The 25,685-nt window shown below is 39.0% G+C and overlaps 1 protein-coding gene across 11 annotated transcripts in view; it reads right to left on the bottom strand.

Moving 5' to 3' along the window:
• vav2 (vav 2 guanine nucleotide exchange factor) overlaps positions 1-25,685 on the bottom strand; it is a 188,095-nt gene that overhangs the window by 1,529 nt on the left and 160,881 nt on the right. Inside the window, exons 9-28 of one of the 11 annotated variants that reach the window (XM_067484247.1) lie at positions 19,689-19,788; positions 17,715-17,810; positions 13,989-14,057; positions 13,769-13,855; positions 12,553-12,641; positions 12,318-12,450; positions 11,912-11,926; positions 11,489-11,598; positions 11,229-11,330; positions 9,434-9,522; positions 8,587-8,600; positions 8,414-8,432; positions 7,283-7,410; positions 5,920-5,991; positions 5,715-5,776; positions 5,365-5,481; positions 4,724-4,811; positions 4,458-4,581; positions 2,053-2,142; positions 1,386-1,540 (exon numbers count right to left, since the gene is read on the bottom strand). In XM_067484247.1, the coding sequence (XP_067340348.1) occupies positions 1,386-1,540; positions 2,053-2,142; positions 4,458-4,581; positions 4,724-4,811; positions 5,365-5,481; positions 5,715-5,776; positions 5,920-5,991; positions 7,283-7,410; positions 8,414-8,432; positions 8,587-8,600; positions 9,434-9,522; positions 11,229-11,330; positions 11,489-11,598; positions 11,912-11,926; positions 12,318-12,450; positions 12,553-12,641; positions 13,769-13,855; positions 13,989-14,057; positions 17,715-17,810; positions 19,689-19,788 (1,759 nt within the window). The remainder of the gene's footprint in view (positions 1-1,385; positions 1,541-2,052; positions 2,143-4,457; positions 4,582-4,723; positions 4,812-5,364; positions 5,482-5,714; positions 5,777-5,919; positions 5,992-7,282; positions 7,411-8,413; positions 8,433-8,586; positions 8,601-9,433; positions 9,523-11,228; positions 11,331-11,488; positions 11,599-11,911; positions 11,927-12,317; positions 12,451-12,552; positions 12,642-13,768; positions 13,856-13,988; positions 14,058-17,714; positions 17,811-19,688; positions 19,789-25,685) is intronic. The other 10 variants (XM_067484242.1, XM_067484241.1, XM_067484251.1 and 7 more) reach the window with 10 other exon arrangements.

The following is a 25,685-nucleotide window of genomic DNA, read 5'->3' as shown; positions in this document are numbered from 1 at the left end:
TGGTTTTTAAACCAAGTGTACGCTGCCAAAAAAAAATGAATGAATGACCCTGTTTTATGGACACAGTGTATGTATCGTGTCTTTTTTTTTGGTCACTGGTTATGCATGATAAGCCACACTGCTTGTTAGTGCAGTTTGATCTGTTTCTGTCTGTGCAGGACAGAGTGCTGTGTGCAAACGTGACGCAGACAGAGTGAACATCTCCAAACAGAAAGAGGGAGGCGGAGAAAAACAAAAGACAAGCTAAACCAGGCACTGGAAGCAGAGGGGGGTCTGCATCACCCAGGAGCAGTTGCTAATAGTCTTCCTCAAAAGACTCTTTGCCGCCAGCAGCGGTTATTGTGCTGCAACACTTGTGTCTGGCACACAGCCAGAGCAGCTCTGTCACCTTCAGCATCACAGCAGCTCTCTGAACTTTGCATTTCACTCACCAAACAATGGAAGTTAAGTGAATCACTGTAGCAGTAAAACTACACGCGTCTCCAAAATGAGACAAACAATGTGTGTTGTACAGCAGCTATAAGTCCACTGACTGTTTATGTCTTGCACTGTGGCATTTTGCACTTGCTGTAGCTTTGACTTAAATGCTGCTGTACCAGAAACAAAGCAATGCCACAATTTTCTGGTGTTGCTCAGAAGTGTCTTTGAGCATGACACTGAAATTACATTCAATACAGAATATTATTTATGATAAATATAGTTTCATTATGTACAGGGGGCCTGGTGGCCCCACCCAGCCACCAAGGGAGACCTTGGTGCCGGTCCTGAGCCCGGACAAAAAAATGGGAGGGATGCGGCAGAAACATGACAAACCAACGTGCGGAACATGTTCCGCTGTGGGGACCCCTGAAGGGGCAAGCGGAAAGCTGTTATTGATGATTATGTCCAAAACATTCAGCTAGCAGCTTCCTTCATTTCAGACTGTAGTAGCTGCTGTTGTCAGTGGCAGGTTTTCGTAGGTGTCAGTAATAAACAAATAAATAATTCGGTGAGATACTTGTTTTAAGTGCTTGTCTGTAGCTTGTACAGACAGACCGACAGTATCTTCCCGTAACAAACAAGCTACTATCTAATACCACTGTACAAGCACAAGCAGACTGAGTTGGTTGTGTAGTTCCAGAAAATCAAATAGAGGTAAATTCTTCACTATTCGTGAATCCTATCATGTCAATTTTCAATTTCTTAATTACTTATCAAATAATTTACATCATTACACTATTTGATGAACCGTATGTTTTAATTTCAGTAGGCTGCTGCTGGCATGTCAACGTGCAACACAGATATATAATGAACAATCGCTGTAATAAATAAAAGTATCTGATCTCACATTATTGAAAAGTCAGAAATCATGTTCTTTACACTACAGACATTGATGGTTTACTCACTCGTCCATTAGCTTCTCCTTTCCACCAGCCCTGGTCTCCACCAATCTTGCTGTATATTTTGACAGTGTCGCCTTCTCGCAGTGACAGCTCTCTCATGTCTCGTGCTGCAAAGTTATACCTGGCCACTGCTGTACTGACCACACGAGGAGTAAATACTGAAAAAGGAAACGAACGGAGCTCAATCTAGTGAAATTGTAGGAATTTAACAGCTTTATGTCACAGACCATGTTGAAGACTAATCACTCAAGTTAAAATAACTACTAGTTATTTTAACTTGTGTTAGCAGCAAATAACCATCTTTTGGCATGAAGGAGACTGCCGACATGGGAAAGGTCATACTGAACATAGGGGAAGTAATTAGTTGTGGAGAATGAGCAGAAAGAAGATGGGCAGATCAGTGTCTAACATGACACAATGCAGTCACACAATGACAAACGAGCATGATGGGAAAGGACAAGTTGTTTCATCGTAGGAGAGGAAATTGGTTTTCTTTTTCTTGATTTAATGAGGGGAAAGTCATCCTGGGAAGGACTGAAATGCTCTTGTTAATGAAAAGAGTGCCACATAGAAAAAGTAATGAGGTCAGGAGAACAGAGGCTTGTTATAAAATTACAGGCGATGAGGCGCAGGAAAACGGCACCAGCAAGAAAAGAAAGAGAACAAGTACCTGACCAAAAGGGAGCTGAGCTTTGAGAGGAGGAGAAGTTGAGACCCTGTGGACTGAGGAAGGAGAAGTTGTAGGAGGCGCAGGTGGCTGCTGAGAGGAACAGAGAAAAAGGGGGAAATAAAGCTAGAAAAAGTTTGGAGATTCATGCATGCAGAGCTGGAGCCAGAGAAGCAGAGAGAAGGCTGTGAGCGGGTACTGAGCTGCTGTCTGCCTCTTAACTCTTTGTTCAGTTTGCTTTCATTAAATATGACCGTGTGACAGACTGACTGCTCTAATGGTTCGAATGAAAACAAACGGAAACAAAGACTTCATCCCCAGGTTGGTGAGGTTGAGGTCAGACCCTCCTTAATTTAACCTAAATCAATTCAAAACCACCAAATATGACTTTTTACTTGTGCAATTTGGCAGTAAGGCAGATTCTTACTAGTTCACTGTGCATTAATATTTTAAAAAAAAAAAATCTACTCGTCTTTGAAACTTCTTTCAAAAAACAATTCAAACATCTGCAACCAACTACATTTATTAATTTGTTTTAGGGCTATTATTTGAAGCAAACAAAAGGTTTTCAGCCATGACGACTTAAGTGCACGAAGCATTAATTTTAAAGTGACATCATTCCCTTTTTGCAGGATATTTTGGATCCAAATACCCTTTAAGGCCTCACATATAATGTTTGGCTGGACTCTCACTGCATTAGCAAACTTTAATGGGACTGAGCCGAACAGATGTGATTGGCCATGACTTTTACCAGCCCCTGGAATGATCATACATGCTTTAAAATCTAATTTCAATACAGTTGTTAGGCCCATCTGCAGCATGTTGACGTCCCTGACACCACAAATACTAAAATAATGTGTTTTTGCAGCACAGACAGAAAAAGAGTGGGAGCACAGACACATTTATCTAAATCATTTTCAAATTCAGCCAAAACAGGAGGGAACAATCTTTTTGTAGTAGCCAGTTTGCTCTTCCCGTGGAGCAGACACAGCCAGGCCGATCCAGAGCCGGTATTCATACAGTCTAATAGAAAGTAAGGGCAGCCAGTTCAGACAGTCTGTCCACAGCCCTCTTATTTCACACACTCTTCCTCTTTGTTTTTCTCCCCTATCACTTTCACACTGCTCTCCTCTTGTTTGCCTTTTCCCTTCTGGCCTCCTCTCAGTATGAAGCGGGAGAGTTCATTGGCCTGAGGAGGAACAGCTCACCAGGGAAAATAAGAAAGCGCAAACTTGTCTCATTTACTTCACCCTGCCGTTACTATATCCACAGCCAAGATGGAAAAATAATTCGAAATCTGAATAAGACATGCGGTTTATTAACATTTCCAGAGTCAATTTCAAAATATCACAGTCATTCTTATGAGATGACAGATACATACTGTAGTACTGACATAAAATGTGCTATTGGTCCCTAGACCAAAGATCCACCCATCACTTCTCCACAGATTTGGATGAAGGTCACATTGGCAGCAGACTAACCAATAAAAGCCCATATGTCTCTTTCCCTAGCTGCATCTTTCAGCTCATCCAGGGGGATTCCCAAGCTTTCCTAAGCCAGAATACTTTTGTAATCCCTCCAGCACGTTCTTGGCCTTGCGCATGGTCTCCTCCCAGCTGGATGTGCCTTGGGGGAGGATGTCCATGAAGCATCCAAATCAGATGCCTTAAACAATCCTTTCAACAGAATCCTTTCATGAAATAATCAGAAGTAGTCTCTGGATGTCTGAGCTCTTCACCCTACTTTCAAAAGGTGAGCTAAGCTACCATGCAAAGACAAGTCATTTCCTTCAGTCATTACCCAACCCTGACAAACATAGTTTGAACTTTGATTGATCAGGATCTCAGAAGTGATTGCAAACCCTTAATGGAACAACTTTGAGAAAAATTCGTACTACTACCTAAATAAAACAAGTAGTGCTTTACTAGAGCCAGGCCTAAGAGTAGACCTGGATTTCAGGCTAAAGACAATACACGTGGCCCCTGATTTGCATGTCAACCAACAACAAACACCCAACTGTTGTAGTCACTTTATCTCGGGTGTCATTTCTACATATAAGCATCCAGATGACATTCAAAATTCATCACCATAAATGCACTGGTCATAACAAAAACGTCACATCAGCAAGGTAACAAGGGAGATTATAAATCAGCTCCTATGTTAAATATCTGATGACAGTCCACTTTGAAAGTTTCATTGACTGGTATTTATCAGCTGACTTCACCTGATCACTCACTAAAGTGTTGAATGTGACCGTGTAACCTTCAGAATGAGTTTTATTTATTTTTTTTACCAGTACTTATATTTACTGGGCTCAGGCTATGTGTTGGTCAGCACATTCCTATTTTGTGCCTGTGGCTAAGGTTGGATTTAAAGTGATGGAGAAAGGGAAAATTTTGGGAGCTTACCTGGTGAGCGTGTACTGGCCCGTGTTAATGAGCGTTCTCTTGACTTGTAGGGGTATCGCAGTGTGGTATCCAACAACTTGAAGCTTTCTTTCAGTGAATGGGACTGATAGTACTCTACCAACTCCTGTTGTTTTGGACAGTGAAGAATAATTCAAATGTAAACATTCCCATTTAAATTTCCCCGTTTTTTTTTTTCCCTTTGCAGATTGTGACATCAAGGTTCAGTGTGTAGTTTAGTGTGTGCAGTAGCTTATAATATGACTTACCAACAGACTCTCAAACTTCTTGGCCTCAGTGATGTGAATCCAACTATCTTTTTCAATGACTTTGATGTGTTTTACTTCATCATTGAATCTGTAAGACCAAAAATCCTTAGACACTACAGAGAAATGTTTCTGATTGTTAATGATTAAAGTCTCTTTTGATATCTTATCATTTTCATTACTTATGATTCTTACCAAGTCTTCAGCATATAATAATATATATAATATATTCTTATAGCATGTAATACTTTCAATGTTTCATATCTGAATTTTTAATAAACCAAAGTGAAGCAATTTGTACAAGTTGCATCTGACTGTGCCACTTGTCCCTACAGCAATTTTGCACCTGTCTAAATAGCTTGAAGACAAACATGCTAAAACATTTCTTTTTCCAATGAATTACTGTTTGACAGCTCCAATGAGAGCTCGTACATTATTTGTCTTTGGGATGCATTTTCTCAGAGGAAATGTGGAAAAAAAACAAGGATTAAAAAAGCAATTACTGAGTGGTAATTAGCCGAAGCGAAAAGATGCACCGAAAAGCTGACTAGGGCACCCCGTGAGAATTTTTATTTCCCTTGAGATGTGGGAATAAAAACCCTCCATTGAGATTTTTCCTCCTCTGTATGATGTGAAACACTCACTTGATGCTGATGGCGAACCTCTCTGCCTCAGCTGTCCTCTCTCTGATAAGGTAGGTCCCACTGCAGTGGGATTTTAAGAGGTTGTCAGCCTGCTGGCGCTCCATGTTCCCTGCAAACCTACAGAAGAGCAGAGAATAAATGTGACCTGGAAATAAAAAGTCAGGCTACATAATCAAATGACTAAACAAATGGTGCTAAACAACCTTGTAATGAATCTTTTGGGGTCTTTAATCAATCTGTTTGGGGTCAGTTTGCCTTAAATTCAACTACTTCAATAAGTTAACAGTACAAATATTAACAGTTTGATAACAAGTTATAGGATTACAAACATAGAAGCACAACCGTCTTACCAAGGATATCCATAGTAGTCCGCTTCTCTTGAAGACTGTCGGCTGGATAATGAGGGGAAAGGCTGTAAAAAAAATAAGATGCCGCACATTAAAGAGCTTAACAGCACAAAGTGTGAAGCAAAGATAGTTCTTTTATATGTCAAAGACATATAAACAAGTAGTGCATAGTAGCAAGAAAAAGAAGTAATTTGTGATAATTGCACACCTTTGGGTCCAAACAAGGCTTTACACATGAACTGGGGAAGAAGCCACTTTTTTGTGTTTGTATCAGCTTTCCCTGCAACATAAAGGCAAGTGGGAGTCTATTTGTACCACACTTCAAATACTGAAGCAATTCAAAGATCACAAAATTAAAAAAATTTAAAAAAAGGCCACAGAACATTTTATTTCAGTTACAGTTCAGAGTAGTTACAATACAGTGGTTGTGTTTTTTTACATACAGTATATGCCTGTAATGCTGCTGATAAATGTTATATGAATATATGTTTGTTTATTCTGTCATTTCTGCCTCTCTTTCATTTTCTTCCCGTTAAATTATTTGGAGTTTGTTTCCTATACAATTAATAAGTTTAACCACAGAAAGTGGCATGTAGATTGGGAAGCCTCTTCAGGCAAATTCATAAGGTGTGAAGTTTTACAGATGTGCTTTACTTCCAAATTTAATAAGGACAAATTTAATAATGACTCTTAAAAGAAGGTAAAAACAAGAAAGCACTGCAAAATGAACGCATTAAGTTCAACATTAACGTCGGACAGTTGAGAGAAAATTTAACACAAACATCTTGACTCTCTGCTACCTGAAGAGATCAGTTTTTTAGTTCCACGCACTCTTTGACATCACATGGAGAGATTAGACTGTCACGGTTGAGAGGGATAACCTAATAGCTGAGTTTGAATTAATGGCTTCACAAAGATGCCCCGAGTTATTCTGGGAAAGGTTAGTCTGATATAAAAGCTGTTAGTGTATAAGAGTCAGCGATTCAGCAGGAGGGTCCAACGTGCCCAGAGCAAGTGGTGTCAAATGGTCTGTCGTCTAACTTAATTCACTGTAGAGCATCACCCAGGTTTGCAGGTGCAGCACCTTTAATGTTCCGCTAAGAGCATGTTAATACCCCTGTGAAGAAGAAGTCTTCACCTCGCTCATAGAAACCAAGTTATCAGTAATGTCTGTTAAATTCAAAATCAGCAAAAAAAGTTTTTGACAGAAAAGGGGGGACGTCATGAATAAAAACACTGGGGCTGATGTGAATTATGTGAGTTTGACAAGTGCCACACAGTATTTCCACACGTTTCCTGCCATGCAGCTGAAATCCCCAGTTCAAGCCTTGTAGGGGACCTCAGCTATATGTTATCTTTTCATCTTTGTCCTCTGTTTGCATGGTGTCTTGTCAAAGGGAGTAACTTTTATTTCAGGTTTAACAGGCTACTTGTGTAGAAAGGTGTTTCATAATCAACATGCCATGTAAAAAGGGCTTATCAATCTAAATATGTTCAACCAGTACAGACACCAACACTTCTCAATGTCAAACTAGTACATGTTTACAGATATAAGTGATTGAGGGCTGTACCTCCCACCACGTGCTGTCCGGATCCCCCTTAAGCAGCTCGATAAATTCTCCTGTTTGAAAACAGAGCGTCGTCTTTCCTGGAGGTGCTGGTGTGCCGTGGTAGTTCCTTACCGCCACCATCTTGGGACCTGGAATCACAATCACATATTCAAATGAGTATTATAGGACAACTATACAATATTTAACTGACATCCTGTGGCTCTAGTTTGGTGAGTACATGCAAGTTATAAATAAAATGTATGTCTGCCTTCCTTATATTAACATATCTCTGCTTCTGGATAAAAGAACTCCTCCACTTGACCTCATCTGGAGTTTATCATTGTCAGAGAAGTAGTCCAATCAAGACTACAAACGTTGTAATATAGCCAACAAGATGACGTCAGTCATAATACAGAGTTTGTGGTTTGGCCTGCTCCTCCAGGTGACCTCATCTGATATGTTAATATAGGGAAGGCAGAGGAAGGTCGGTGTTAATATACATGCCCAGCTACAGGAAGCAAGTTGGAAATTTGAAGGCGACATTTAACAGAAAGAAATTGCAACAAGACAAATATTAAGTGTTAAGTCTACATTTCTCTTCACATGGTGCTGCTGACTGTAGTTTGGGTTTCACATGTAAAGTAGGGATTTTGGCCTAAAAGCAGGACTGTGTTTGCATAAAAATCTTTTCCTGAGTCGTGCAGCTGTGTAAGATACACATAATGTAACCACAGCATCCTGTGCTCAGATCTGCTCCAGTATTTATGTTGCATTAAGTCCTGTCCTCTGTCCAATCTAAAGTATTTTAAATCGCCGTCTTAACAAGAGCAACCTCACCAGCACTTTCTTCTCTCCAGAATAAATATATTTATATATTTAATATGTATTTCAAAATTCTGTAGACTAATTATCTTATCTCTCGTTATCTCTTGTGTTTAAATTACAAATAATATTTAATATTTAAAAATTTAGTTTACACTTTGCCAAACTACTTATTATGGTAGTTGTGCTTCACTGTTAATAGGTTTATCCACTAGATGGTAGTAGAGGGCTTTGTCTGTAAGAATTGCGTTAGATGACAGCTGACACAATATCCAGCTCTATGTGACAGTGTTCTCCATCATGTTTGGATGACGGGCTGCTCGCTCTTACCTGATGACATTCCAGGTTCCTTTAATAGAGAAACAAATCAAACATTTACCAATTAGTAAACATAGCTTTTTATTTCATGACAAAGACAAAATTACCGCGGCACAATTCAATAAAAGAACTGAAAAAACAGGGTGCTGATATTAATGACAATACTCCCACAGCTCGCTACTCACCATGTCATGAGGATCTGAAACAAAGGACAAAAATATGGAAACTATTAATAGAGGATTCACAGCAAAACTGGCCACATTTATTGATTAGAGATGAGCTAAGAGTGACACTGGGTGAAAAACTAACTAGAGTGTTTTTCAGAGCATGTGCTGTTTTTAGGCTGCTGAGCCAATTAAGAAGACAGTTTCACTTGTTCCATGTATTAAGTATTATGCTGTGGGTGTAACGGAGATAAGCAGATAATGCTGAGGGAGCCAAATCATTTGCATGTAAAACTTTTCTCCTACTGTCTGGCCACATTCATTCTTCTTCACTTTTCTTAACTGTTGGTCAAATGCAGACTAATTCTTTTTCATGTTTGTCACAATTTTCAGTGTTTTTGGCCAAAGGACTGCTTTTCAATGTGTTCAGTCTCCCACACTGCACCTAACTCAGCGTGGGGGTAAATCTGCAGGTCCCAAATAGGCTTTGAGACTCCTTTAAAAATAAAAATAATATCTGTTAGGGTGGTTTATTGCTTTATGATCTAAAGTTTGGAGGTCAAAAAGACTGTGAAACATGGGTGTAAATAACGGCTGGCAGTGTTTGACATGGATGCACAGAAGGTTAATCTTGTGGACTCCTAAGCTGCGTCTTTTTCCTCTTTAGTTCTAAACCCATTGAGACAGTGAAATCTCAATGGCTGTCCCTCCCTTTCCTGCTGGATAAAGTAGCCCACGAGCAGGACAGCAGGTTTCTATTTATGGGCAGAATTCAATTATAGCAGTCCTTATTAATTTTCCTAATACCAACCAACACATGCAAATCTGAATCATGGCTTTCTACTGGAAAATTAGAGGAAACACCTACTGATTTTACAGATGGTGATCACTTCCAGACATTCTTTGTGTGCTCCTGTTCCACAACGAGAGCAGTAGTAGCCCTGATAGAAGATGCCCCTAGGGGACACACACACACACACACCAGTAATGCAAACAGGAAGTGTCTCAGACACAATTTACATTCTTGTAAGTAGAAGCCACGAGGGGACCTGCTGCTACTTAAGACACTTCTGTGATTGTGGTTACTCAATCATTTCCATTTTGTAATCCTCTAAAGTTACAAAATAAACTCACTCCATTTAAGATCAAAACTGTCCATCCATAACTATGTGTAATGGATATTATAACACTACATGCATTGCACACTGCCATGTTGAATTGTAAGTGGCATAAATCATGATGGGATCCACTGGGGCTGCAGCAGTAATTAGCATCTAGCAGGAAAGTGAGAAGGCTGGTCCCTGCCATCACTGGCTCTGTGAATTTAGGTCAGCCAAGCCATGAAATTTGTGGGTCAATACACAGATTGGAGTTTAGCTGGCTGACTGTAATAGAGGAGAAAGCGGTGATTCAGGGACACAGGTCATCCCTGCTGCAGTCGGGCAGCACTCTCACACAGGAGGAGGTGTGCTCGGGGACACAGTGGGTGGTGCTGGGAAAGGGGAAGTTTAAAAATATCATCCGTCAACCTCAGTCACACTTAGCGGAATAGTTTCCAACTATTGCTTTAGCACTAATGAAGGGCTATGTAAGCCAAAATCATATTCCCTCTGTGATTTCAGTGCGTTTGCTGCTCACCAAATGTGGCTACGTTTCTCTTCAGTTATTTGGTTTTTTATGCTACTTGCTATAAACTACTTTTACTAGTTAACTGTTTCACTATTAACTAATTGATGCACAGAAGGGGTGGACAGTTTTTGTGCACATTTACTGTAATATTGCATTGGAACCGGTTTAATTTCCAATTAAGTTTCATTCAGTTACTTGTTTTTGAAGCTTTCAACTCACAAACGCTTAGTCGGCAAAGATGTTGGCTTAATCTCCATATGGATGAAAACTAAACAACTGATGTGCTGTGACTGAAAGTGGACCTTTGATGGAATTTGTTTAGTCAATAAATAAAAATGCACAGACCACAGAGTCAGTGTTTGACTGTGTGTGTGTGTGTGTGAATGAACAACTTCCTACACATTTAAATTACAAATTAACAACATAATATAATACAGTGGTTAGATAATTAATCCTGTTAAGTGGCCATTCTGTATAAAAAATGTACAATGCAGTTATAGTGCATCCAGAAACTTTCATTATTTTCTTTGAAATTCTACAAACAAAACCCCATAATGACAATGTGAAAGAAGTTTGTTTAAAATCTTTGCAAATGTATTGAAAAGAAATAACAAAAAAATCCCATGTACATAAGTATTCACATTTCACATTCATTATGGGGAATTGTTTGAGGAATTTGGAGGAAAATAATGAATTTGATCATTTTTGGAATAAGGCTGTAATGTAACAAAATGTGGATAAAGTTGAGCTCTGAATACTTTCTGGATGCACAGTAGACAAGCAGAACCTGCTCTTATGACTTTGTCCAAATCTTACAGAATCCACCTGTTAGGTGATCGGGTTGGTTTTCCCATATATATAAAAACACATCAAGTTAATAGCAAACATTGTTGCTATAAACATTAAAACCAAACATTGTCAAATACTTGGAAGTCCATGAAAAGACTAAATGGATGAATTATTCATTCAATAATCATTGCAGAATATGAATGTACTGTTGTTCACATCAGCAGCAAAACTATCACAATTGTTACCTCAAGAGCATCTTGCAAGCCCGACAGTTGGTGTTCTTATCAAACGTGTGCATTTGGAAGTTATGCTGATTGGCTGTGGCTCTCTCTGGCTTGATGTTGGACCTGGAAGTGAATAATTATAAAAGATAAAAAATGAATTTTTCAGATTGATTAAATTCCTAATGAAGTATACTGACTTTTCTAGTGTTAAATTCATATGGCAAAAACAGACATTCCCATGTGTTCTTTATAGCCAAACCTTATATCCAAATCAGACTCACATAGCCATTTCAAACTGCTCCATCCACTTCCGCTTTGTCTCCTCAGTTTTACAGAAAAACTGGAAACCCTGCTTCCCTTGCAGGTGGATCAAGTAGAAACCGTAAGACCACTGGGGAGAAAAAGTGAGTGAAGAACAGATGGCAGAAGGATTTGTACTTGACAATTACAGCTACACACAGAAGTTTGCAATATCTGTATTTTTCAACAAACACATAAAAAAAAACATTTTGTAAAAATGATCAAATGCAAATCAAAGCTAAAAGGTTGCTCCACATGCTTTAGCAAAATGCATCTGACCAAAAGCTGGAGAGCCAGTCACAGAGCCTGCGGGTGCTCGTGCAATCACGGCATGACACCCCCAAACTGCCCAAAATAAGCCGCTATGAGAAGATGAGTTAAATAAAGGGGTCACTTGAGCTTACCATTTTTCCACTCGACTGGTAAGCATGCAAAAAGAAAGACACCAGAGAAAGACCCAGTTACACATGCAAACATGGACAGACACATGCAAATTCAAAACAAAAAAGCCATGTTAGACCAGTGGTGCAATGCACTGCAGTACGATTTCATGAATCCTAAATGACCTTCATTTCATTTACATGATCTTTCAAGCATGGGTGAACACAATGCGTGTCTGACACTTCTATGCAGTACTCATAAGTTACATATCTGAAATTACCATCAAGCTCAAGGGCAACATTTGTAATGATCACAGCAGAGGCCTTATCACCGGCACCAGCACTTGTCTTTAAAAAGATTTGAACGCACCAAAGAAAAATAAAAAGTTCTGTTCTGTGTCATTTTAAACCAAACAGACTATTTTCTTACCTTTTTCATGTCTCTGTTGTTCATGGGATCATCTGACATTTTATATGAGTGTAGTTCAATGATCTCCTTGAGTTCATAGCTGTAGCCTTTCCTCTTGCAGACAATGACGACTTTATCAAACAGGAATATATACCTGGAGTCATACACACACAGTCATCGGTTATTTAGCGGTGAGACTATGCGGATAGTTGTTGGAAGTGGATCATTTCAGTTTTTGTGCAGAGTTTGGACTCACCTGTCCTGTTTTGTTCGGTTGACGATGGAGCAAACCTTCAACTCTCCATCTATCTTTGGCCTACCATACTCCTCCAGTTTCACCTGCTGCTTAGATCACAAAGACATACTAAAGTTCAATCCACTGCGCAAAGGTTGGTCATTTCTACATGTAAAATAAATAAATAAATAAACACACACACACACACACACAAACACACAAACAGCTACACCTGAATTTAAAGTGTATCCATAGCATTATCCTGTCTACCTGTACCTCTGAAGGAAATAACGTGAGGGGGACTAAGTCTGACAGACAGAGAAAATGAGAGGGTATTAATATAGCATGGCAAGTGAACATGTATGCATGACTAAACGATTTATTGGGAACATTGTAATAGCAGATGATGACGACAGGTGGGAGTACAGCATGTTCAAAACTATGACGCTGAGTGACAAACCACTCTGACACAGTGTCTTGGTATAATTTATATACCAACTATACAGTCATCTAATGTAGACACATCATAACTGATATAAGGTTCAAAACTTCAGAATGATGATCACAAAATCAAAAGTTCCAGAAACATAGAAGCCCCAGAAAATGTGATTACTGATTACAACACGATTTATTCAAAATCATTCTGTCCATCATTGGTGGGTACAGGGTACTGTTTAGATGGCATCAACAGGTTCAAACGAATCATGAGAAACTGGACACAGACAAGGTAAAGACCCCTCAGCCTTTCTTTTGGCTCATTTTATTTTTTTTGTGTTTTTTTGGCAAGTGGTGCATCTTTTTGTTGTTTTCTCAATTTTAAGTCATTTAATGCCTGAATTTCATGCCTGCTTTTGGTCATTTTGGGCCACTTTCCAATAGTTTTTGGTCATTATTCATCAGTTTTGGTTTGTTTTAACTCAACTCTTTCAAACAGGACATATAAACACCACCTTTAGAACCTCTGGCTAATGACCACTGGGCATGTGTCCGTTAGGCCCATTCACTAATCTATTCATGGGCTACTTCTACATATTGTGGGATTTAGCTTGTAAATAGAAAATAAAATCTTGAATAAATAATAGATTAATAAGGTGTAAAAACAAGATAAATGGATCTCCACTCTTCTTCAAATTGAGAGCCATCAGACTCTCAAGTTGTCATGGCCCTTTTTTTAAGTTAGACACTCCTCTCTAGAGAGGCACATAAAAGAAGTGACAGAAGAGTTCATATTACTTACAAGATTTTCTATTGAGCTTTGGAATTCACTGATTTTCTTCAGTGTCTCATTGTCCCTCTTGACTTCATTGATGTACATGGCCAGGTCCTGAGAGAACAAGGCAAAAGTCATGTCAAGAGTTAACAGAAAACCTTTCTGACTGAATTTTAGCACCACGTGTTAATGTTTTTTTTTAAAGCACACTCATGAATTCACACATACAAACACATGTAACACAGACCTGCATAGCCTCCAGTGCCTCTTTGAGTTGTTGCCTCTCAGGTCGGTCAGTCGAGTGACTTAAAAGTTCCTGTGGATGGAGAATATCAATATGCCATTTTTATCTGTTGCAAACTATACATTGTGTATTAAAAACTGTTGGCGAAGTGGTGGGTATAGTTGCTCGTCACTGTGAATATGGATGAAGAAGTTGCAGTTGAGCACCATCAAGAGTAAGATGCATAAAAATAAAAGACAAGAAAAAGCTGGAGAGACTGCAAACTAGCCTCCAGCTCTGACTGTTGTCTATGGTAACAACATAACGATAAACACGTTATCCCCTGCAAATCACGTTGTCCTACTTATAGGCAATCAATAACAAATATGTTACATCCTTTTGATCTGGGTTGTGTCTGACTTCCCTGGTTTATTGGAGTGATTTATCAAAAGCTTAGAGAGCTTTGTTGAGAAACGCTGTGTTTAAGAGAGAGAGTGAAAAAAAAAAGGTAGTCAGATCTTATATAGTTTCAGAAAGTACAAAAGCAATTTGTCAGCATTCCATCTATTTTGAAAATCGTATTGGCACAGTCTAAATATGACACTACTGTACTTAAAAAAAATCCCACTACACAGTAGCAGCCGCTGCATCAACCAGGTTCCACCAAGTTTGGTCTTGACACTTGCAGAAGATAAAGAATATGCAGGGTATGAATAGAGAACCAACTTTCACATCATGGTGGCTGATACAAATGTATTACTTTAAAAAAAACTAAGGAAAACTGCATTGTAATGAGAAAGCTGCTGAAATTTTCATTTGTAGTTCATATTAACTGTGCACAGAATATCTTCGCAGAGCAAAACCCAATATGTGTATTCAAATCTAAAATTAACAAAAATGTTACAAGTTATACTTAAGCATGTGATGACAATATACTGCTTAATACCAGGGATCTTTGGACTAACAAGGGGGCCGTGGCTCAGTCACTGTCCTTGGGCAAGAAACGGAAGCTCTAAATTGCAGCTGGTGTTCCTTAAATGGATAAAAGCATCTGCCAAATGATTACCTGTATTTGTAAAATTGTAAAAGGATCACAGTTGCAGTTGATGCTATGTGTTGCACATGTGCTTTTTTGGCTGTAACTAATTAAACCATCTTTCTTTGCACTTTCACCTGCAATTAATGAGCTTTACTAGATGGTTCGATAACACTATGGATATTTTTCCCCCAGTTCCAACCCCCATGCAGGCATTCTGAAGAACTAGCACCAGTCATAAGTTCTGTAACAAAGATGCTACCCTTCACTAGCTTGCCAAAAAGCAAACCAACCCAGCCAAGAGGTAACTATCGCAACTGTGCTCCACTGTAACTCAATTCACTCTATTTTTATCCAATCTGCCATAGTATTTTCCTACTATGCTCTGTTAGTTTTGCACAAGCTGGAAAATCTTGACATGCTACTGCACAGCCAATACACTCTTCAGATGAAAGACGTGATCACAACTTTGTAAAAACACAGCAAATTTATAAAATATTCAAACCCTGCTTGGGGAAAATTACTTCTCAGATGACTGTGCTGAATTGCTTTTTTCAGAGCGCAGCTACGCTACATAACTGATGAAGAGACCAGAGTGTTTTCACCAAATAGGAGAAACTACTGTAATGACTTCTATACATCAGCATACCCTTAGGCACTGGCCACACACACACACACACACACACACACACACACACCCACACCCACACACAGGACTTGTCAGTCTGACATGCCCCAAGGCGGCAGCATACAACAGCGTTTCACTGCAAAGCTGTGGGAAGCAGTGAAATGGGGTGCGTTTAATCTGATTAGTGCATGGTTGATTTGACCTTGGTGACTTGCTGAGACTACTGCAGGGGTTTGATTCAAACTAATCGAGAAGTCTTGGCACTGTCTGTGTGGATGCACAATCACCTAATGCAAACATTCACCTCCACCGTCCCATCCTCCCAAAAAGCTAATTAATCATGGGAGATGTTACAGTGGTTAGTATGGTTTGACACATTAACATCAGGAGATCTTCAAGTAGGAATTGCTGGCTGGGATGTAGACTGGTTAGATATTGTGCTGAGAACCAACTGCATATTAGAAGAAAGGGTGTGACACACTGACTTCATTATAGCTACTGTACCTGTACTGTGAACTAATGTGTCTGGAAAACAATAAAAACTCAACATTCTCTTCATAGTGGTGTGAGATACACAAAAGATGCAAATACAGTACACGCATTTGAGAAACAGATTACTACAGTTGTTAGGTGTTTTTATTCAATAAGTTCTTAAAATTAAAATGACATTTTGCAGACTAATACAGTGCTGTAGGAGTGAGTCCTAAACCTTAGTTAGCATTTTTGCACTTCCAGTTCCCTCGTCCCAAAGTCTATGGGCTTTTGGAAATGTTTCTTTCCAAAGTAATTATATTACATTGTATTCTATATATTACATTGTGCGTTGTCTTATATTACATTATCAATCTCAGATAAGTGGGAGTAAATACCCCATTCATATTTTTTTGAGGTTTGATGTGTCTTGTTAACAAGTGACTAAATGTAACATTAAACAGCATCATGCTGAACATGGAGCCTCATCTTCGACATTTACAGCTTTGTTGAGTTTATGACATGTCGTCAGTAACTAGGTCAGGACACTGTAAGAAGACAGGTTTTTGAAGGAGAGGGTTTAAGTCATGCAACCATGATCAATTTGTTTAAAACTAAACAACAACTCACACTTTTGGTGACTGTTTTTATAAAATTATATATAAAAGTGGTGTTCATCTGTGAAAAATTAACACATGTAAGTATTTTATTCTTCTATTTGTCCCTGAACTTATTCCACAATTATACAAATCCTAATGAGAAAATCCCAACAAGGGAAATACTAACCTCTCAGGTTAGCCTACAAAAATAAATCATCCCATGAGCTCTTTATAGACTAATCCATTATTAGATCATATAAAGGTAATGTGGAATATTTTAAAATTAAATTATACTGGACATTAAATTAATATTGTTTTAACACATAACTGCCAAGGTAAACAATAGGGAAATAGATCCAATGTTAAACTAAGAAAACCTGCCAAAAGCCGAACAACTTACTCTTTTAGTTGCTTTATGTGATCAAAATTCAGCAACAATAGACAGAATTAATGGATACACTTTAAATCTGAACCAAAAGTAGACAGAGAGGGAGAAGGCAATAGGTGAATGATCAAGTAGTAGCACATTGTATTGTAAGTTATAGCAGAAACTTTATAATGCTACAAAATTGCAACAGTTTCAAAAAGGACAGAATGGTCATCCAAAAAAAAACCAAACCCCCCCCCCAAAAAAACGTGTTGAAATAAAAAGTCTGGAAAATGATGACAGCAGTAGCCAAACCCAGGAGGAGGACTGTAAGCAAAAAGAGCTCACTAACAATTGTGGATATTTGTTAGGCCCTAAATTACAGTGGAAGTAAACCATCACGTCTTTGTCAAAGACTCAGCAAAATATGTGAATCCCACCAATATTTTGGCCATGCTACCACAGTTAGAGCAGTTTGTGTAGAGATCAAACCAACCCTGCTATGATGTTTGTTACCAGCTGTTAAAATATGGTGAACGGCCTATAAACAGTACTGTATGTGTTCCTCCATCATGGAAAGCATCTGTAAAGTTAAACCATGTCAAAATGATTGTGCAGAATGATACTGCCGATGGGACATGTCTCCTACCTTCAGTAGTAGGTGATACTTCAGCACCCTCTGCATGGGAACCACGAGAAGATCCTGCAGCTTGAACTTCCCTTCCTGCACTTTCATAGTGCATTCCTATGGAACAATGGCACAAGCAGCTGAGCAATTATTACACTTTGTGTAATGCAGCATTGTACATTTCCTACTAACAAGCATTTGTTCATTGTTTAATAATTCATTGTGCCTTGTTGCATTGCGGCTGTTACTTCCACACATTCATGAGACATTCTCTTAACAACAACAAGGGCAGTTTATTCTTCGAGGGCACAAAAGCTCCGGTCGTGCCAGCCATTTATGACACAATTGCTCTGCATGCTGACTGGGAAATTCCTCCATCTAATGAGTGCATTTCTATAAACTCTCCATTGACTCCATAAGAAACTGTCCTTTGTTAGAATCATCCTATAAGGTTCCCTCACACTGGGTTGCATAGGCACTTCTTTATTCACTTGCTGTAAGTCTGCAGTAACAGGGACAGTTTATCCTTCTTTAAAAACAAGGTTATTGTGTAAAAAGACAGACACTGTTTTACCCTGTTACACAGCTCTTCTATTTTGAAAGAGAGTGGCTGTAATCTCCTCAATTTTTGCCAACAGCTCTCAGGACCATTTCTCAGGCCATTCTGTGCTGATGTGCTGAAATCCTATGATTACAGGAAAGTGTTATTCAATTTATTCTAAAGGGCCCTGGTTTAGAGATACTACAGTCTGGCAGTAATACTTTACAGTGTTAAATCATGAATGAAACAAAACATTTTCTTAAAAGGACGATCTTCATCTGAATCTACTAAATTACATTACTACATATTCACTGTATTCAAATACTATTGACTGAGGCTATATTTTTTAAAATTATTCTTTTACATAAATCTGATTTCATTAAACTTTGTGCATGGTAATAGCAATTGATTCAGATCACATTTCTGAAATCAGCTATTTATGTAATGAGTGTAATAATTTTGTAAGAAAAGACTGACAGATTTATATGATTACATAATGTAGCATAATCTGCATAAACTTTTAAGAACATGACTGCAGTAGTTTTTGAGAGTCAGAATTTGTTTTAAAAGACCACAAACAAACACGCAACTACACATTATGTATATATATATAGTGGAAAGAAGAAGTAAGTGAACCCTTTGGACAATTAAGATAACATTATTCAAACCTGATCTAAGTTCATCGAAAAAAAACATGGTACTTTAACCCCTAGGCTAATGTTTTTTTCCCCTTTTTTAAACACACACACACACACACACACAAACATCAAGATGCAGATTAATTCAGTTCAAATTCCCTAGGCTAATTGCATCAACAGAAGCTAATTTGAGTCAGGGGTTACCACCTGAAGTCCAATCAATAAAACAAGATTGGAGGTTTGGTTGTTCATGGCAGAATTCGTTAAATGATCAAAGTATCCTAAGGACGATGTCAGAGCTGTTGTCCTCTGACTGAAGCTCAGTAGATGTTGGGTGATCCACAAGGACAACAACCCTAAACATTGAAGTAAATGCACTACAAAAGTGGCTTCAAACAGAGACAGTCCACTGTGCTGTGGAATAACCTCAAGAGATACACTCACACCAGTCATCCTAAGAATATGACTGAGCTGAAAGCATTTGTGTGAGAAACAATGGTCCAAAAATTCCTCTTGAACATTGTGCACATTTAACCTTCAGCTTATCGGAAGTGCTCGTTTGAGACTGTCCACCAGTACAGTGAATGTTTAATGAGGAGACAAATTAGTAAAATGTCTGTTGTGTTAACATATTAACCACACTGTGGAAGTTTATGCTTAAATGGAGATGACATCATATTTCACAACATATCCATAAAGGGTTTTGCCTACCAGCTCACTTATTCTTGTTGTTGACTGCATAGAGTGTCATTTATTATATTTCCTGATGTGCATTACATCTGTCAGCTATTTGGACGGAGTGTTGAAGGACAGTACCTCTACTTTAATCTTGATGTCCTCTCGTGTGGCTATTAGCTCATCCAGTGTCTTTTGGGCGTTTTCCATGTGGCTGCAGTACTGACCGTAGATCAATAACCTAGACACAAAAACAACAGCTATTAATCTAAATCCAATGTCACAGCTTGTCATAAATCATCAGATGAAAAGGGGAATGACAGCAGCACGTGTCGGTAATGCAGACACAATCCAAAAACCTGCCTAGGTATCATTAAAGAGATACCTCCAGTCATTATTTAAAGGCTCTTGATTACACTAAACACATGCTTTCATAAAAGAAAAGGCATCTGCAATAGTAACCTGAGTAAAGTTCACCTATCCAACCGAAATATTGTAATTTACATAGTTTTGCTTATCCTCAGTGAATGTAACAGCATGTGCACTGTTCAAAGTTTAGCATACAGCTAATTATGTATCAAATGAGGCTTAATATGACCTAATGAGGCTTTGCCTTTTTTCAAAATGTTGGAAATGTACTGCAGCTTTGTAAAAATATACAGACAAAGGAGATGGCAGCATGAGTCCACAATTAGCCCTGAACCAGTTTGTACCCTGGTGCCCTTAGGCAACACCCTGCACATTAATTTTAAGATTAATAACACAATTTGAGAGGTCAGCCTGGGAGTCATTTGACACCATGGGAGGAGGCGTGGGGAGGTAGATAAATGAATATGTGACTAAATGTATTAGGATAAGGAATATATGTGAATACCATGAATAAATAATGATTAGATTTTGATCCCAGCACATACCACAGTTGGAGGGGCTGCATCTTCAATCCAATAAGCTGTAATCACAGTCCACTAATGGACAGACAGTGCTTTATATCGGTTGCTTTGCAGAGCTCCTCTTATTAGCGTGTGAGATATTAAAAAAATCTTCTAATTTTGAGCAGTGAGGATATCAGAGCTGTGCTCATTAGATATTACAATGGGAATCAGACACAGATCTGCGGGTTCAGCTGGAAGGGAGTTCAAAGTCATTTTGCCGGGAGGATGCCACTGCACCCGGCCCACATTCTTCTCACTCACTGAGTCAAAGTAGGACATTGGCACGGCTGGTATAGCAAGACCCCCCCCCCCAAGTAGATTTGGCACCCCAGTGTCTTAATCTGAATGTTGAGAGGAGTGAGGGTGTGCAGAGAGCTTGCACATTGAAGTCTAATCCAGCCTCTGAAGGATCTGTGATGCAGATAAGAACATCACTGCAAAGACACCTACGAGAGAAAAGTTGTGTGTGACAGAGCAGTGGTGAACAAGAAGAATAGGAGGACAGATTTCACAGAATCCACATACGTCCACCCTGTTTAAACACACCTTAAACACAAATCAGTCCTCCAAGAACCTGCAATGTTCCAAATTCAATAAATGCCTGGGAATTCCTTGGGAGCCTTGCAATCAAGTCCAAGTAATACAACTTTTCTGCAGGTCTAACATAAGTACACTTTGTCCTGTCTGTGACAACCTTGCATCTAGAACAACAAAGCAGCAGATGAGAGCTTTCTAAAGCTTTAAGATGTTACTTTCTCAAAGTAAAACCTCTGCCCATAGGCAAAATCTATGATAAGAAGAGAAGATATAGATATTAATATGCAGAAGACTCACAGGTGAAGGTGGATTGGCTGCGAAAATTACTGCTAGGGGCTGTGTAAGGCAATTCTCTGGTATTCTGCACAAAGGCAGCGGTAAACTATTTTTTATCATGTGCAAGCTTGTGGAGGAACACAAACAAAAGTTACTGATTAACACACACTTTTCTACCAAAAGAACACACTGGCGAAACACAGGCTGAAACACAGCACACAAGACACATCACTTTTACACAGGTTCCCTTTGATTTTTATTGAATTGTACAAAAAGACGATAATTACTATGGTGGTCATTTTTAGTTTACTCGTGCAATTTCATTGCAAAAATTAGCATAACATTGCATGACAGTTCTAATATTCCAAATAAACAGATCATTTGTCTATCTTTTCAAAATAGACACTGACATGGTTCTAAAAGGCATAAAATACCCTACTTAAAAATACAAACTGCACTTCAGTGTTCATAGATTTCAAAATGATATCGCAGCTTTCAACACAGTATTAGTAAAAACGTTTTCCATTAGAAAACAAAAGTATCTCTTCAATTGAGTAATTCTGCTCTAGCAATTTCTCAACATTTTTAGTTTTGCCATAAATGGCACAGCTCTGGCCCCCAGTGCTACTGCAAGGAACCTCAGTTATTTTTGACCAGGATTTGTCATTTATCTCACATATAAAACAAATCTCTTCCTTCTTCCACCTACGGAACATTGCCAAAATTAGGAGCATCCTGTCTCACAGTGATTCTGAAAATTCCATACCTTTGTTACTTCTAGGTTGGACTTTTGTAATTCCCTACTTTCAGGATGCCCCAGTAACTCAATGAAGAACCTGCAATTAATCCAAAATGCTGCAGCAAGAGTGCTGACTGAAATTAGTAAGAGAGTAAGATCATATTTCACCTTCACTAGCTTTTCTCCATTGGCTCCCATTAAATCTAGAATAAAATTTAAAACCCTCATTCTTATAAATAAAGCTCTTAACGGTCAAGCTCCATCAAATCTAAAGACCTCATAGCACTATATCATCCCAGCAGTCCACTTCGCTCTCAGAATGCAGGCCTACTTGTGGTTTCCAGAATTTCCAAAGGAAGAATGGGAGGTGGAGCCTTTAGCTATGAAGCTCCTCTCCTGTGGAACCAGCTCCCAGTTCAGTCTAGGCTTAAAACCTTCCTCTTTAATAAAGCTTATAGTTAGTTATAGTCATGCTGCCATAGGCTTAGACTGCTGGGGGACCCATCCCCCAGTGCACAGAGCTCCTTTCCTCCTCTCACCCCTCATTTATTTGTCACCACTGTATGACATTAACTTTGTGTGTTCTCTTTCCCGTAGTTGTCCTTCTCATTCTATGTCCCCCTCTCTCTGTCCTTTTCTGCAGGTGTCCCTGGTTTTGGAGCTGTGTGTTTTCCAGGTCCTACCAACCTGCCCAATGTTTTGTTGCTTTTTGTTACAGTCGGCCGCTCATGCTGAGCCTGGCTCTGTTGTTGGTTTCTTCCATTAAAGGGAGTTTTCCTCTCCACTGTTGCCTATGACTTGCTCAAGGGGCATTTGTTGGGTTTTCTCTATACATCTTTATAGTGTTGACTTTATTAGATAAAGTGCCTTCAGATAACTTTGTTATGAATTGGCGCTATATAAATACATTTGAATTAAATTGAATTGAATTGAATGTGCAATTCATCATCACGTTTTGCTAAAGGTAAAACTGTGACCACAGGAGAAGAATTCATGTCCTCAAATGCAGCATTATTGTCAAACCCCTTCATCAGAGATCTACCAGAGATGCTTTCTGGAGAATCACTGGAGCCCAAGTGGAGTTTTGACTGGGGTCCTCCTGCAGTGATGCTTCTACCCTGGTAAAACTGGCCCTGAGCTAACAAGGCCCAGATTAAGATGTGATCTGTACTCAGGGAGACAGCTCCCCTTAGCACTGGCTCCTCCAGCAAAGAGATTGAGATTAATGGCAGCTTTGATCAACTCCAGGACAGCAGGAAGACTATGCAGCATATCAAGAATCCAGGGGCATGTGCCAGAGACGCCTCAGTTAACAGCACATAATATGACATGAGTGTCATCTTTTAAGAAGCTGTTCCCTGACAGGGATGCACAGGGTCCGGGTTAGTAGTGAGAATGTGGGAATGGTAATAGCAGTTTGAGATGTGTACTGGTGTAGAACAAAGAAGGCAATTAGTAGAAACCTTGGCAAAGATGAACAAAATGAAGGTAAAGCGGCTTCTCCTCCACAGATAGGAAATACTCTTCACTCTCTCCTAAAGGCTTAGCTGCACAGAACATTAAAGCTTAAAGATAGATCTTAAACATTAATAGTCATCATTCATGAGTGGCCTTAATAAAAAACATTTACTCATATGGAACAACATTGTTTCATTTTTTCTTTAACAGCAAAGGCAAGAGCAAAGTGAAACAAAAAAATGATTAAAGGATTTATGTGCATACTCATCCGGCTGGGCTAAAAAAGAAGGCCATCCTATTGCACACGCACAGTATATGTGTGTTTTTGTGAATGTGACTCTTCTTTACACCCTGAGAGCTCAATTTCTAAGGGCTCAACAGAGCTGCCACAGAGCTGTAGTTATCAAACATAGTGACCTGATATAGCTAATGATCGTGAAATATAAACTCACCCAGGCTGAGTAGATGAGTCTCTGTGTTCAGCATTACGACATTTAATTTTCAGAACAACCTCTGTAGTCTCGTTTAGCCACTTGTTAACAACAACAATCTTTTTTTAGGACTTGTAAAACTCAAAAAACAAAGTGAGTGAGCTATTTACCAATTACTTTTATGTTGGAAAATAAAACATGATAATTTCTTGAACTTGTGTTAACTACGAAGCTTATTTAAGGTTTTAACCAAACTTCTTTTCATAAAAATCCACAGACTCTGGGAAAAGAAAAAAAAACAAACAAACAGATTTTCAGCTTTCAGGATGAACATGACTGGTTACAGTGATTTCACTGTCACTGTGTGACCTTTTTTCACTTAAACTTTATTTAGTGCCCAATTTTAATCTTGATATTTTTGTGCTTAACTCCAACCAACCTGTTGTGTTGGCACAGTAGTAATCCAGTGTTTGTTTGACTGCATGAATCGAAAAATACAGTTTGATCAGCCAGCATCAGCATCTGCCTTTTTGGTGGTAAACGGGTGCATTTTCTGCTTCTCTATGTGGGGGTGGCCTTCAACAAACAGCCCTGTTGGCCATATGAGAGGTTAGGGCCGAATGGCTTCCGTGGGCATAAAGGTTGAGCGTCTTGTCGCAATGGAGCATCTTGCAGAGTAATTTGTATTGAATTTGGCACAAAAGTCCCCAAAAAAAAACAAAAACATCGATTTCCTCAAATGAAAAATTATTGTTTATTAATTACTTTTAAAAGCACTTATTTTTCAGGGAACTCTGAGAGAAGGAGCTACAGGAGGCTAGTCAGAGTCTTTATCCTCTTTTCTGAGAAAGGCAGTGGAACAAAAGAACTAATAGCACACACGCAAACTGCAGCCATGCATCCACTCCTGGCCCAGCCAGCCATAATTATTCTGTGACACATCACAGGGGTGGGAGGTAATGACTCATAATTTCCTGTTTTCTCCTTGTATCTGCTTCAGTAAATGTAATCTAACAAAACTGTTGAACTCACACAAAGAAAAAAAAAAACATAATTCATAGTTTAATATCTTTTAATTTATGAAATAGCCAATCTGAGGGTAGTCTACGTTATTTATGCTTCATACTTATCTCCATATAAACCGACTAAATTCACCATGCAAATATTGGCTTGTTTTAAAAATGAAAGCAAATGTTGATTTTCTTTACATTAATGAAAATGGAAAAATAAGCAAGGTAAGATACGTTGTAAAAAGAAGGGTCAGTTTTGCCACTTGCACACATGCACCTGTCCAGAATTAGAAATGGAGTTTGAAAATTAGTTCATCTATATGGAAAAGCAGAAACTACAACCTCAATGCAAACAGTGAAGCTGTCGGAGACATTTTTCATTTTCTTCAGTTTTGTGAAATTGCAGGTGGAGTAAAAACTTGTTTGCTTTCTTTTAAGTGCTGGGGATAGCGCCCTGCTGTGCTGGCCTTTTTCATAATGAGGATGCTGTCTTGCATGCTATTTCACACAAAATGCAATTTTGAGTAACTGCGCCCTGGGCCTTCACCCCCACCCTAATGGAGCCCTGCGAGCCGAGTCAGGCAACTGAGAAAATCTCCAAGCAAACAAGAAGTGACAGGCTGTGGAGCTGGCTAATATTCTCTGACACAGGGCATTGGGACCCCCTCACCTCCACTCAACATATCCAGCACATAGCAAATGGAGGAGAACATAGAGAAAGGACACTCAATAAAGATTCTCATAGTGTGGCCATG

Source organism: Channa argus, chromosome 18 (genome assembly GCF_033026475.1).
Source record: "Channa argus isolate prfri chromosome 18, Channa argus male v1.0, whole genome shotgun sequence".
Taxonomy (NCBI): Eukaryota; Metazoa; Chordata; class Actinopteri; order Anabantiformes; family Channidae; genus Channa; species Channa argus.
This window is presented reverse-complemented; position numbering and strand designations above follow the sequence as displayed.